The 13016-nt window shown below is 34.5% G+C and overlaps 1 protein-coding gene across 1 annotated transcript in view; it reads right to left on the bottom strand.

Annotated features, from left to right (window-relative positions):
* Window positions 1-13016, bottom strand: part of Ndst4 (N-deacetylase and N-sulfotransferase 4) — a 322264-nt gene that overhangs the window by 294073 nt on the left and 15175 nt on the right. The window contains exon 2 of the mRNA XM_036190450.1: window positions 537-1752. Within this exon, the coding sequence (XP_036046343.1) occupies window positions 537-1514 (978 nt within the window). The 5' untranslated portion in view covers window positions 1515-1752. The remainder of the gene's footprint in view (window positions 1-536; window positions 1753-13016) is intronic.

The following is a 13016-nucleotide window of genomic DNA, read 5'->3' as shown; positions in this document are numbered from 1 at the left end:
TTAAATTTAAGTACAACATTAGCATGTGAATTAATTGAAAGGAAAAATAAATACATTAACACCTCCCCCCAGAAATTTAGAAGATTTCAACTGCTACCACTTAAATCCTTTGTCACCCATTTGAATATGGAAGTACTTACAAGGGCTTCTGGTTGAGCTAGACATGGCATAACAAGATGAAGCTCAAATACACTTTGGAATATTTCAGTCTTTCTATTGTACTGTGTTGGGTATTTATTTCTCCATCCCTTCTCTCTCTCTCTCTCTCTCTCTCTCCCTCTCCATATATATATATATATATATATATATATATATATATATATATATATATATATATTCGTATACACACACACTGACATATTGACATATATGTCTTTGTGGTCACCTACATATTTCTGTGCTCATGTGTGTATGTAAAATATTAAGGATTAACTTAAATCAGTGATTATGTTATAAAGTATTTTAAAGACCATATATTATCAAAACCACAAAGCTAACAAATGACGAATTAAGTTGTACTTTACCCATGCTCTTACCTTCACATCTTTGATGTTCATTCTTGTTCCCTCCTTCCCCACAAATATGTCATCAATGTCCACAAGGATGTATCTGTCCAAGGACAATGTCAGCCTCTTTCCCGACAAGAAGGAGATGGCATCTATGAAGATGAGCTTGTGCAGCCAAAAGTTCAAGTTGTTGCCAAAAAGAACACGCTGGATCCCATCATGAAGCCCCAGATCCTGAATTATTGTCGCATAGAGTGTTTTGCTGGACAAGAAAGAGAGGGGCTTCTCTGTCTGTAATTCAGTTAAAAGCACTGGCTGATAGGTAGAATGGTTATATTGGAAAACTGTCCAGTCTTCCCCAGGAAGAGGTCCCTTTTCCACCTTAGAGCCTTTGGTTATATGCAGCAGAGGAGACTGGGGGTTCACAGAGCAGTCCTTCAGAGCTAGATTATTGAATAAGTTCAAAGGAAAACCTTTTAATTGTGTAGTAGGTAAGCTGTTCTCGTTGGCTTTATGAAAACCAATTATGCTAACACTGTATTCTATACAGTATTTTTCTAAAAGCTCCCGGTTCCATGAGTCCATGCTGACATATTTCAGAATATTTTCATAAATAATCAATGTGTACTTCCCTTTGCCACTATCTGTAAGAGGTGGTATGTCTCCCTTGCCTGGAGCAATGACCATCTGGTACTGAAAGCGGCTGGACTCCAAAATTGCTATTATATCTTGACCGAGTTGAGAATATTGGCTCTCTACAAAGAGGAGGACAGTGGGGTCAGTTTTGGATGTGTCAATAGGCTTGACAGTTTTCAGCTCTATGGACCGATAAGGGAGGATTTTGACGTCAGCACACTCTGCTTCGGCAGTAGTTTCAATAAGTGTCATTTCCTGTTTGTAGCCAGAGTACAGGAAGTAGGCAGAAATGATGATGCTCACCAAGCAAAAGGAAGCTAAGAGAACAATAAGTGTTCGAAAGCTTCTTCGAAACCTCACAATAAGATTCATTTTAAAAACCAGTGCTTTGAAATTCGTTTCCAGCTTCTTTCCCTAATGTTCCATAGAGAACATATAGTAAGATGTTGCAAATTTTCCTTCCCAAACATTCATGTAACCATTGCAAATCATGGGAGATTCTTGAAGTGGTCACAAATGAGTCAAATCTGGGAGGCAGTGGACCAGAAAGGCAACGGCTGAGATGCTCTGTGCAATACCAAGAATTGCTGCAGATCCCTTTAAGCATTATCTGAAAAAGAGGAGGAATGTGATAGCTCAGAATAGAAAGGAGTGTTCCTGTTTATGTTTATATGTTTGCTGATATCTATGAAACCCATGTAAGATTACTACAGTCTTGTTAAAATGACATTATATTAATAGTGTCTGCTGATAACCCAGGTCTTAATATTTGACACATAGTCCATTTGGATTTCCATGACTTCTAGAAAACTCTATGGAAGTCTTTTTTGACTTTGCTCAAATATCCTCACGTACATAAGAACACATATTGAGATCAGTTTCCACTGGCTATCTTGAAAAAGAGAAGCAAAGGAGGAAAGAGAAAATTAGATTCATGATGTTAATACTGGTAAATTATCTATTCTGACATAAGATAGTGAACTTTTTTTGAATGCAAAAAAGAGGAGCTATCAATTTAAGTATTAGAACAGTTCCTCCTAATATGCAATAGTGAAAAGAAAAAAAAAACATATGGGACTAGAATCTGTCAACCCAAAGAATAAGAGAAATTTAAATGTGACATTTATTTAACATCAGTTTGTTCTGAGTTAGAATGATAGATGCATATACCACAATGGTACACGGCTGTGTTCTCATCCAGCTCCTGTTTTAACTGAAAGACATATCAGTTACATTCAGTTTTCTCATTTCTCCATCCTTAATGATGATGTCTAGTTAAGGTAAAAGAGGCTGGCCTTGAAAGTGTTACATCAGTAATGTTTCCTATGCCCTGCATTGGCACTAGGAGATGTTGTGATGATATTATGTCAAGGAAATGTACTCTGGTCTATGTGCTCCTTTTACCCAGTACTCTGTCTTTTAAACTAGAAAAAGGGCAAAGGTGAGGCAGGGCTAGTAGGTAGGGAGATGAACTGTTAGAATATTATATTTTTTATATATATGTATATACATATATATATAATCATATAATATGTGTTTTTAATATATAATATAATAATTATATAATATTATTAATAAGCTATATACATATAATGTTATATATTTAGATCATTTAAAAACACATTTTTAAATGATTCATGTAAAATCAAGGCAATTAATTTCAAGATAATAGGAAAACTATTTGAAAAACTGTTTTACAAATATAAAAATGTGTAAGGTGTCTTAAGGACTGCAAATTGATATGCTAAAATTTAATTTGACCTTCAGCCAATCTTCTTTGCAGGATGAACCTGATGACCCAATAGCAGCAGACAGACTCTTGTGGGAAATTTTTCTTCTGGCTTTTGTGGCTCTCCTGGCACAGAAAACCATCAAGGAATTCTGTGAATTTCTGGTATGTCTGAAAAGCCATTATTCCCAAAATCAACATACCAAGGAAATCAAATAAGGCTTCAGCTCAAATTTACCAAATCTGACTTTCATCTGTTTTAAGAAACTTATAAAGATGAACAGCATGACACACTCTCTTTGTCACAGCAACCAAAGCCTTTTCCAAATGTCCAATGTCTGACTACAGGCTTGCTCTGGTGAGTGAGATGAAAAAATTTAGGAGCTGCCTTCCTTGCCCCATTCTGGGATTTAGATAAAATATGTGTTTTTATGTCTTATCTTTTCAAGCAGGGCACATAAAAGTAACAGAGGAACGAGCACCTCTTTCATGAATACCTCCTTAATGTCACATATGTTTGACATTAAGCTTCAGAGATAAATCATTACAAGTTTCTAGTTCTATTTTTTTTTTTTTTTTGAGTTGGGGATCGAACCCAAGGCCTTGTGCTTGCTAGGCAAGCACTCTATCACTAAGCTAAATCCTCAATCCCAGGTTTCTAGTCTAAAGTTAGTAAACTAAACACAGCAATGACAAAGACTATTGTAATTATGGTTGTTGTTTTATTTTGTTTGTTTGGTGTTTTTGTTTTTATTTTTGTAATGAAAAACCTCAATGAGAACTAGATTTAGGGGCTGGGAATCACATTAAAATATATCTTGTGTTTATTAATTGAAGGTCTTCTGGTGATATGTATAGCTCAGCAAAATTTATGTGAAATTGGAAAACAATAACCAGACTTGCTGCCATTACTTGCTAGTGAATGCCAGCTCCATGCTAGTCATTGCACGACATTACTTGATTCTGTTGTTCTGTTACCCTCTCATTATTATTCTGTTTTTTAAGTGAAAAAAAAATTAGATGAATTTTTAAAAGACTATGATTACACTGTGAAGAGTTTATGACTGGAGAGATTTATATTCCACAAGTTGTCCTGATGGTGACTAAGGTGAAGCTGCAAGCTTAGTAGTCCACATAAGTACATTTAAATCCAATGGGAATAACTTTGATTCCAATGCTAAAAGTTAAAAAACTTATACTAGAAATGTTACTAGAGAAAATGCAGACAAATCAAAGAGTTGAACTGATTAACTCAAAACAAGTCATAGCTAGAATGAGTCAAAATTTGCAATATTTTTGCTAGGTTTGGCTTTTGGTAATACCTAGGGGAAAACTTATACACTTGATCAAGTACTGCATTGCTACATTTTATGAAATTGCATCTGTTGTCAGGAATCTTATTGACAATTTGCTCACAATTCATATTAATGGATGTTATGTATGTACTTAATTAAGACGGTATTGTATAAATATTTAACCATTTGTTCTAATGCACCAGTATCCTTTGTAGTGAGTTTTCAAATTGATAACTATTTTTCAAAGAGATGTTGCTTTTTCCATACTTGGAAATGAAATGGGTCAATCAGAGAAATACTAACATACTTTACATTCCATTAAGATAAGCAGTGCTTAAAAACATTATTAGTTGTGTGTTTGTGTGTAAGAGTGTATGTGTGATTGTGTGTTCATGCATGTATGTGTTTGTGTCTGAGTGTGTGTATATCAGGAAAGGGGTCCAGCTATGATACTAACTTTTGTGCCATAGACAAAAGTGTTTGAGATACACTGCTCATGAGGTCACAGGTGATATAAATTAACCTGGTTTTCAGGGAATGATACACTTCAGTAGTATTGCAGCTCAAGATCAGCTGGTCTGTGATGATTCTGAGGATAAAAATGTCTCCTGTTAACTCACTAGAAGTGTAGAATCTGTAGACATCATTATTGGTTACCTGGCATTCCTATGTGCTTCTAGACTACAATATATCTTAATGGTATTTTCAGGAGCACCCATATATCACAAATCACAACTATTTTCCAAAATGGAAGTTCAGAGCAATGAATAGCAGTTGCATTTAATCAAAATGACAGTTTTTGCTGTTTTGTGATTTTCTGAAGAAAAAATAATCTTTTCTTTTTTATTCTGGTAAATAACCTGTTGATTATTTCCTAACTTTTATACACTTGACATTTTTTCCATTTTTACTGACATAATATAAATTTATTTTAGTGCCCAGAGTGTATATTTTTACTAGTGGAAACTCCTAAAAGTGCCATTTTCAAACATAATGATAACATTACTACTCCAATATTATACAGTACCATCATATTATACTAGGTACATAGCTCTGAGCTATCAGCTGTATTCACACTTCAAAAGATTAGGAAGGGAAGTCAGTAAATGGAAGAGCAAATGTCAGGCAATTTCTTTTATCACCATTTCTTACAGATACATAAAGGGTATGTGTATTATTTTCTTGGGTCTTATTTTTAAAGTAAAGAAAAACCATGGTTTTTAAAATACAGTGTATTTTTATGAAAATCATGTGTCAAATATGTAATCATCTCATTTATTTTAAAACATGAGGACATCGAAAATACTACTTTGTTTGCATGGGCATTTGCTCTGTTTGCTGTGAGAAATATAAGATAGAGTAGAACACTGTCTATGGTCAAGGTGAGCTTTCATTCTTACCCTGCAATTGTTAATACTTGAAACTCATTTTTAGACTGAAGATTGCATCTTTGAGTCATATCCTTAACTACTAAATTAATAGTCAAGTCTACAGAACAAAGGGGCCAGAATTAACCAGGACTAATGATTTACAGTACCTGTGTCTAATTTAAGTATGCCTGCAATCCTGACAGTTCTCATGGGACCTTCAGATGAGCGTGGGCAAATCTGTGACATCTGCCTGGCTTCCTGTAGGTGTAGGAATGACGCCCACAGAGGGTATTTAGAATCCAGTACAGACCAGCCAAACACTTGATGTAGGCCTGGATTTCCTTCTAGATGTTCCCCTTTGTGTGAGAAGTAAATGCATTCTTGCCACATTTCAACAAATAGACATTTATTAGGAACCTACTGTTTGCCATATAAATGTGCAAATTCAAATTGCACCTCAGATCAGGATCCAAACAATTAAACTCTATTGTTTTAATCTGCTTTTAATTTCCTTTCTTCACTATTTATTTCTCTGTCCAAAAATCTGTTTTTTTTTTCTTTTCTTGTTTTTTTAATTGTGGATGATTTAAAGCTTATGCTTAGAAAGTTAATGTAGAGTATGGACACTAATCACACAATATGCTTGACAATTATATTCTCTAACTGCCCTTTGTTTTTTCTCCATACTAAGAATTTATATGGAAGTCACAGATGACTATAGAATTGCTGTATGGAGGCATGCTTCCTTGTTTAGATATAATCTTAGCACTTACATCTTGAAGGTGGGTTTGTTCCTCTTTTCTGTATCATCCAGAAAGATTACATGTAAAATACATTTTAAGAAATTCATATGGCTGGGTTTTTTTTTTTTTCTGAACAAAATTGTGTGTTTTTCATACTCTGAAAGCATTTTGAAAACAATTTGGAAACTCAGAATGTTAAAACAAAATGAAGATTGTTTAACAAACTCTGTTGTGCTTTCCATGATATGCGATTTGTTTTTATGGATTGATTAAGCAACAAACATCATCTTCATCTTGCCATTTTCCTTGTGATTATAACACAACTAGTTATCATCAAGCAAACAGAATTTAAAATGTTTCTCTTGTATCATCAGTTTTTTTTTTTTTTTTTTGTTTCTGTGCTTACTATTTAGCTTGTACTTCTCTAAGCCTGCTCTTATCACTAAAGGGTCCATCCATTTGATTTACAGAGTGGTGGTTGAACTGGTTTAAAATCACATAGGAAAGTGGGTGCACTCCTTCCATAACGTTTCTAAACCTTGGAGAGTGGGGCATTCAACAAATTTTCCATTTGTTTCACTGTGCATGAGAAATGTATAGGTCTTCTTTGCCTTTAGATCCAAACTTCTCAATCTTTCTCTTCCACACTCTTCAAAACTAGCAGTAATGTTTCACTATTGACTGCAAGTAGCACACACTTCATTTGTTAGTAATGACTTGTTGATTCTTTTTGGTCTTAGGGCTGCACACACAATCATTGCTCTTTGTGTAGTGTCCCTGGCTGGATTTATTTCAGTTTGCAGCTTTATATAGAACATTCCAATTATCTCTAACTCAATAATCTTTAACTCCCTATATTTCCTATTACAGTCGCCTGCATTTGTTATTAAACAAGAGCCTTAACATTTTTCTTCACATTTGAACTTAACTTTTTGAAAGGGCTTTGTTGATGTCATTACTCTTGTGAAATCCTCTTACCTTCTTCTTGGACTGAAGTTGTGAACCATGTGCAATTGTGGAATGAGGAGGTTTATTTCTCTTTTCTTTAGGCATGGTCTATTGTTACCCATCTTTAGAAATCCAGCCCGGGTAAGACGTAAGGAGCTTACAAAAGCTCATTGTTTTAGGATGTCTCCTCTGTATTCTCACAGTGCAGCCCACAGTGCAATACAATTCAATTGACAAATTTCACATAGATTGCCATGAAGGTAGGTAATATAATTTACCCAAAGAGAAATCTTCAACACTCTGAAGACTCACAGATTATCCAGTATTTCACACACACACACACACACACACACACACACACACACACACACTCAGAATCACTAACAACTTATTCACTTTCCTTTAACTAAAATTCCAATTCAAATATCATCATTTCTTATGGAGAGAACAATCGAAGCAGATCAAATCTACAGTTTGGGAAATATAAGATCCTTAGGAATGTTTATATTCCTGTTTCCATATGTAAATACATCCTCTTTGGAGAGACTTAAGAGTATGGTCACCAACACATTGTTTATCTCTATCTTTTACCTTGTGTATTATTGAATTTTCTGCAAGAATGATATACTGATTATGTAAGTGGCCAACAGAACATGGGCAAACAACTTTGAAACAGGAATTAGCTTGATGACTTTGCTTCAAACAGTAAAATTGCATTCTCTACTGACGTCTAAATCCCTCAAGAACATGCTGTCTCTATATTCCATTTTGGAACACCCTTAAATGTTTCTTTAACTAGTCTGTGGGTTTTCCTAATGAAATTGTATGTAAATTTCTATAGCCTGTTCCATAGATTGTTTTTCCTCTCAGTGTCAGATATTTTCCCTTCCTTCAAGCATAATCCAATACTGAATTATAAAAACAGTAAATCTGAAATAATATTAAATCAAATCAGTGCTTTGTTTTATAATATTTTAAAAGTTTCACTACAACAATGATTAAGTCTATGTTTTAGAAAATTGGACAACAACCCACACCAAATTGTCTCAAAGTTAGTCAGTTAATAGTAGAATATTTTGCTGTCTGCATTATGATTGATGAGTCCAAATTTGTCAGATGTTGTGTATGTATAGACAGACTTATAAACAACCTTAAGTTGTGTTTATCACTAGTCCCTGCCATCTCTAACCAGATTATTCTTTATGAATAGCAAAAACACTTAGAGCCTTTTTTCTGTGCTGATTTCCCAATTTTACTCAAGATCATTATGGTTACAGGACACTGGGAATGCAAGGGAGTGACCTTGCATTGACTCTAGTTCTCCAGAGGGAGACCCACAGCAATGGCCTTGTGGGACATAATAATGCAGTCCAGGCAGTGAGATTAGAGGTAGGCCAATAAGCCAGGACATCCCAGTTTACTGCCTACATATCTTGAAGGGGCTGACATGACTGCTTTTGGGACAAAAGAGGGAAAGATACAGGTTGTCAATAACCAGCCTCTATTTGTACTTCCATATGTCACGTGGGGTCCAGAGTGGTTAGAACTGTGTTAATATTGGTGATTTTCTTTCAGAATTTAGTTTTTATTTGAAAAATAAAAATGATATCTAAACTCTTACCTGATTTTAAGTGTAACTATTATCTTAGAAGGTATTTTGAGTCTCACTCAGTCTACCATAAATGCAAAAAGATGTACATTGTCCTTCCTACTTGAATCATAAATTCTCTAGTTATGCTATTTTCTGGGGATCTTTTTCCAATGTACTTCTCAGTCTGTCCTTTGTTTTGTATACTGCAGGATTTGAGGAAAGCAAATTAACCTCTCACTAGGCAGAGCCAGGCTGCATGACAACCATAAAACTATCCACATCAGTGTAATGGTGTATGCTCCACAGTGTGCTCTTTAAGTTTTAATAAGTCAAGAATATTTAAAGCTATTTTGGTAATAAAAACAATGTATATATAAACATGTAGGAGGTAACGTATTATAAGTACATTATCCTTACTGAAGTTGTATATTACTCAGGACAATGATGGAAATAAATTATGCCATTAAAACAATAAGCAAAATATTAAAATATAATAAATATTTTTCAGTCCAAGCGATATGTCATATAAGTGTTCCATAAAAGAAGGTTAGTAAATCCTTTTGGCCTTTATTTTGGCAGTATTTGAAAACAATGGCCTGATTATTGATATGTAATATTTATGGAAGGCCAATCCCTTTCTGAACAGAAAGAGGACAGAAGTAGATTGAGGGCTGAAGGGTCAGAATGGGGATAGGAGGAGAGGAGGGAGGCGAAATGCACCTGGCTGTAAAATAAAAAAAATAAATTAAATGAAAAGACATTTAAAAAAATGAGTACTTATTTCTAAACAACCCTGGGATCTCCTAAATCTCTCAACACAAGATGGCAATATTCTCTTGCTTTTACTGCAAGACTAGACCAATCACACCTGTTCTCCATATAAGTATTAAAGAGAAAGGAACGACTAACTCAATGAGTCCACAGAGTGAAGCCATCTCCAATGGAGAAGTCTAAGCTGTCCACATTAGAGTCTTAACGTTAAAACACCAATTGAGTCTTAATTTCATACCTAATACAATTTAGTCAATTCTATTCCATACACTTGTAGTGATCAGCTAATTGTATATCATTTGTGTGGTTTTCTACATCTGAACTTTTATTTATTTTCACACAGATTTCACAGTTTTCTTAATGAACAACTTGCCTGGACACATAGCTAACTTTTCTGAACTTTCCAGACCCAGATGATTTTCTGAAGAGAACAAAGCTATAATCAAATCTTTCTCACACATTGATTCCAAGTAAAAATTTATATATAAGTCTTATTTTATTTATTAAAGATATAGCATAAAATGTATTTTCCTTGTATTGAAATCCATTTTTACATTTTTAAATGTTACATAAACATGTCATGCAATAAATTAACAAAAAAAGTCATTTAAAGTTCTAGGCCTATTTAAATAATCAATACATAAAATGTTTAAAACAATTTTACTTTTCATTCATTTGTATGTGTGTGTGTGCATGTGTGTGCATGTGTGTGTGTGTGTGTGTGTGTGTGTATGTGTACTTGTACCACATACATGTATGCACCATACACTATTGTCTTTAAGTAAAGATCAAAGGATATCTTTTGGAAGTCCGTTATCTTCCTCCAGCCTGGGCTCTAAGGGCAGATGGAGGCTTCAAACACAGTCATGTCAGGATTGGTGGCAGGTGTCTTTAAGCATTGTTTCATCTAAATGGCCTCCACATTTAATATATTTTAAATAATGCATGAAATCTTAAAATGATGGGATAAGGATAAAATTAATATAACATGCATAAACAAAAATATGTGTGCTATGATGTGAGTTATCATTACAACTCACTTCTCAGTTATGATGCAAGAACCATATTTGAAGTAGTTTGAAATTGTGGCTACATTTATGTTCAGGGTGGTATTATGATTTATTAATAAATAGGCTTTCAGGATGCTAAACTCTGCTTCTCTGGGTAGATTTTAGAGTTGCAAAATGATGTGCATTTTAATTTATTGATTATCTTAGACTTGGGAAAAATACCCCTTCATCTGCAGCTGTCTTACATATGATTTGAGAGATAATGGATCATTAATGGGCATGCAAGGAATAATTTTGGGTAAAATGTGCACAAATACAATAGACTCATTCTCTTTTCCTGCAATGAGTTTTTCTTTAGATATAATTTTCCTTTAATATTCCATAAAATTGTAAAGAAAAAATATAGCATAAAAGTAAGACAAGGGTAAACCAGAATAAAACTGTCCTAAGAACACTGTACTGTTTAGTGGAGTGCTTGCCTGGCATGCATGAGGCCCTTCCAGGACTCAATTTTGGACTGCAAATGTAACAAGCAACAAACAAACAAACAAACAAAAAACTAGTAGAGTATAAATAAAATAAAGATAGGAACCATTTAAAAGATCGTGATGACTTACATCTATAATCACAGCACTTACGATACTAGTGTAGAAGAAGCAAAATTTTGAGACCATCCAGATTCTCTTAATAGTTTTCAAGTTGGCACAGACTACCTAGTGAGACTTCACCTCAAAAAAACAAATCAATAAAACAACAATAACACACATTTCACTAATTCTTTCAACATAAATAAATATATATAAACTCATATATTAATTATATATATGAAAAAAGAAGCCTAGACAAAGTAGGATTATAGAAAGCATCAAATAGATAGTTCTATTGCTGTTATAAAATATACTAAAAGTAAATTAGGTAAATTGTTTTTTTTTAAAAAACAAATACAAGTACATATTGACTGCAAGTCATATGAAAGAACGTGCGGTGGCTAGGGAACTGGCTCAGCTGGTAAAGCGCTTGTCATGCACAACTAAACATGGAGCTTGGGTGCCTCAAACCCTAAACTTGTCATCATTCAAAGCTTTGTTTACAGCCCTTCGAATGGAACCTCTTCGAGTATCTTTTCAAAGTCTGACCTTTTAGAAAGCACCAATTTTCATGTAGTAACTGGGATACTAAAGTAACTATGTGGATGATCAACACTGTACTTCTGTTTGGGGTTCTATTATTACATGTTCTTCTCTTTTATCTGCCATTGCCATTGCCCAATTTTTGCATTAAAATGAAAAAATGTGTATTTACAGCTAATTTGTTGTGTTAATACCACACATTGTACTACCAAGCTACAATACCCTAGGTAGTAGCTCACTTTGCCTATCGACCCAACCTTAGCAGTATTGAGAACTCAGAACACCTGTGAGTTATTTTTCTTTAATATTTTTATCTCAGCTTAAAGAATCATATCCTTCACTCTGTACCTAATGTGCTCAATCACTGATTTTTTTTTTTCATTTCACAAACAGTCAAAACCTTTCCTTTGTTGTTCATTCTTTTCTAAATAAGAACACTGTCCAGATTCCACATCTCCGCAAATCAATGCTTATGATTTTGGGGTCAGAAGAAACATCCCAGGCTGTTTACATTCATGATCCATGGCCTTAGCTGGTCCCTTACTTCTAGAATTTATGTTCATACATTTTTGTTAATTTCTGCAGCTTCTCATAGATTATGTTGGTTTTTTTTTTTTTAAATATTTCTCTATGTTCAAAATTCTAACAATTCTTGCCCTTTGGCCAATCTCCTCTGCTGATCATGTGACAGAGTATGTATCAAAGACAGGCATGCCCACCCTGTACATACTCACTCATATTCCCATTGGATAAAGTGTGCTTCTTGCTCAATGTGCCTGATCAAGGTGTGCTCATTAAGACGATGCTAAGAGATACTGCCCCAACCCACTGGGCTGCAGTGACATTTTCCCCTTACAGTGAACTGTTCACAGCAGTATCCTGCTGCTTTTAACATGTATCACTTACCTCATATCCCATCACTCTATTCCTTTTCCTAGGGCAGCACAACCTTTGCAGTGCCAGGCTCACTCTTTTGAGACTGCTGCCAGTAGCTTTAACCTCACAATTTTATTAAAGTTTTTCCATAGACATGCCACCAAGAAACTCTAGGTTGAGAATTCAGTTACCAATTCCTGTTTGTTTCTGTAAATCATCAGCACTGTATACCAATCATGATCAATGACCATTTGGTATTGCAGAACAATGGAAGCAAACAAAATTCAAAGCTCACTAGACAGGTACAGTAATTGTGGTAGTGTCTACTGGAAGAACAAACCAAAGGATCAATAGAAGAGAATAGTGTTCCTAAAGAAACTCTCTGTGGAGAACTCTTTTTTGACAAGGGAA

Source organism: Onychomys torridus, chromosome 6 (genome assembly GCF_903995425.1).
Source record: "Onychomys torridus chromosome 6, mOncTor1.1, whole genome shotgun sequence".
Taxonomy (NCBI): Eukaryota; Metazoa; Chordata; class Mammalia; order Rodentia; family Cricetidae; genus Onychomys; species Onychomys torridus.
The sequence above is the reverse complement of the archived record's forward strand: the minus strand, read 5'-3'. Positions and strand labels throughout refer to the sequence as shown.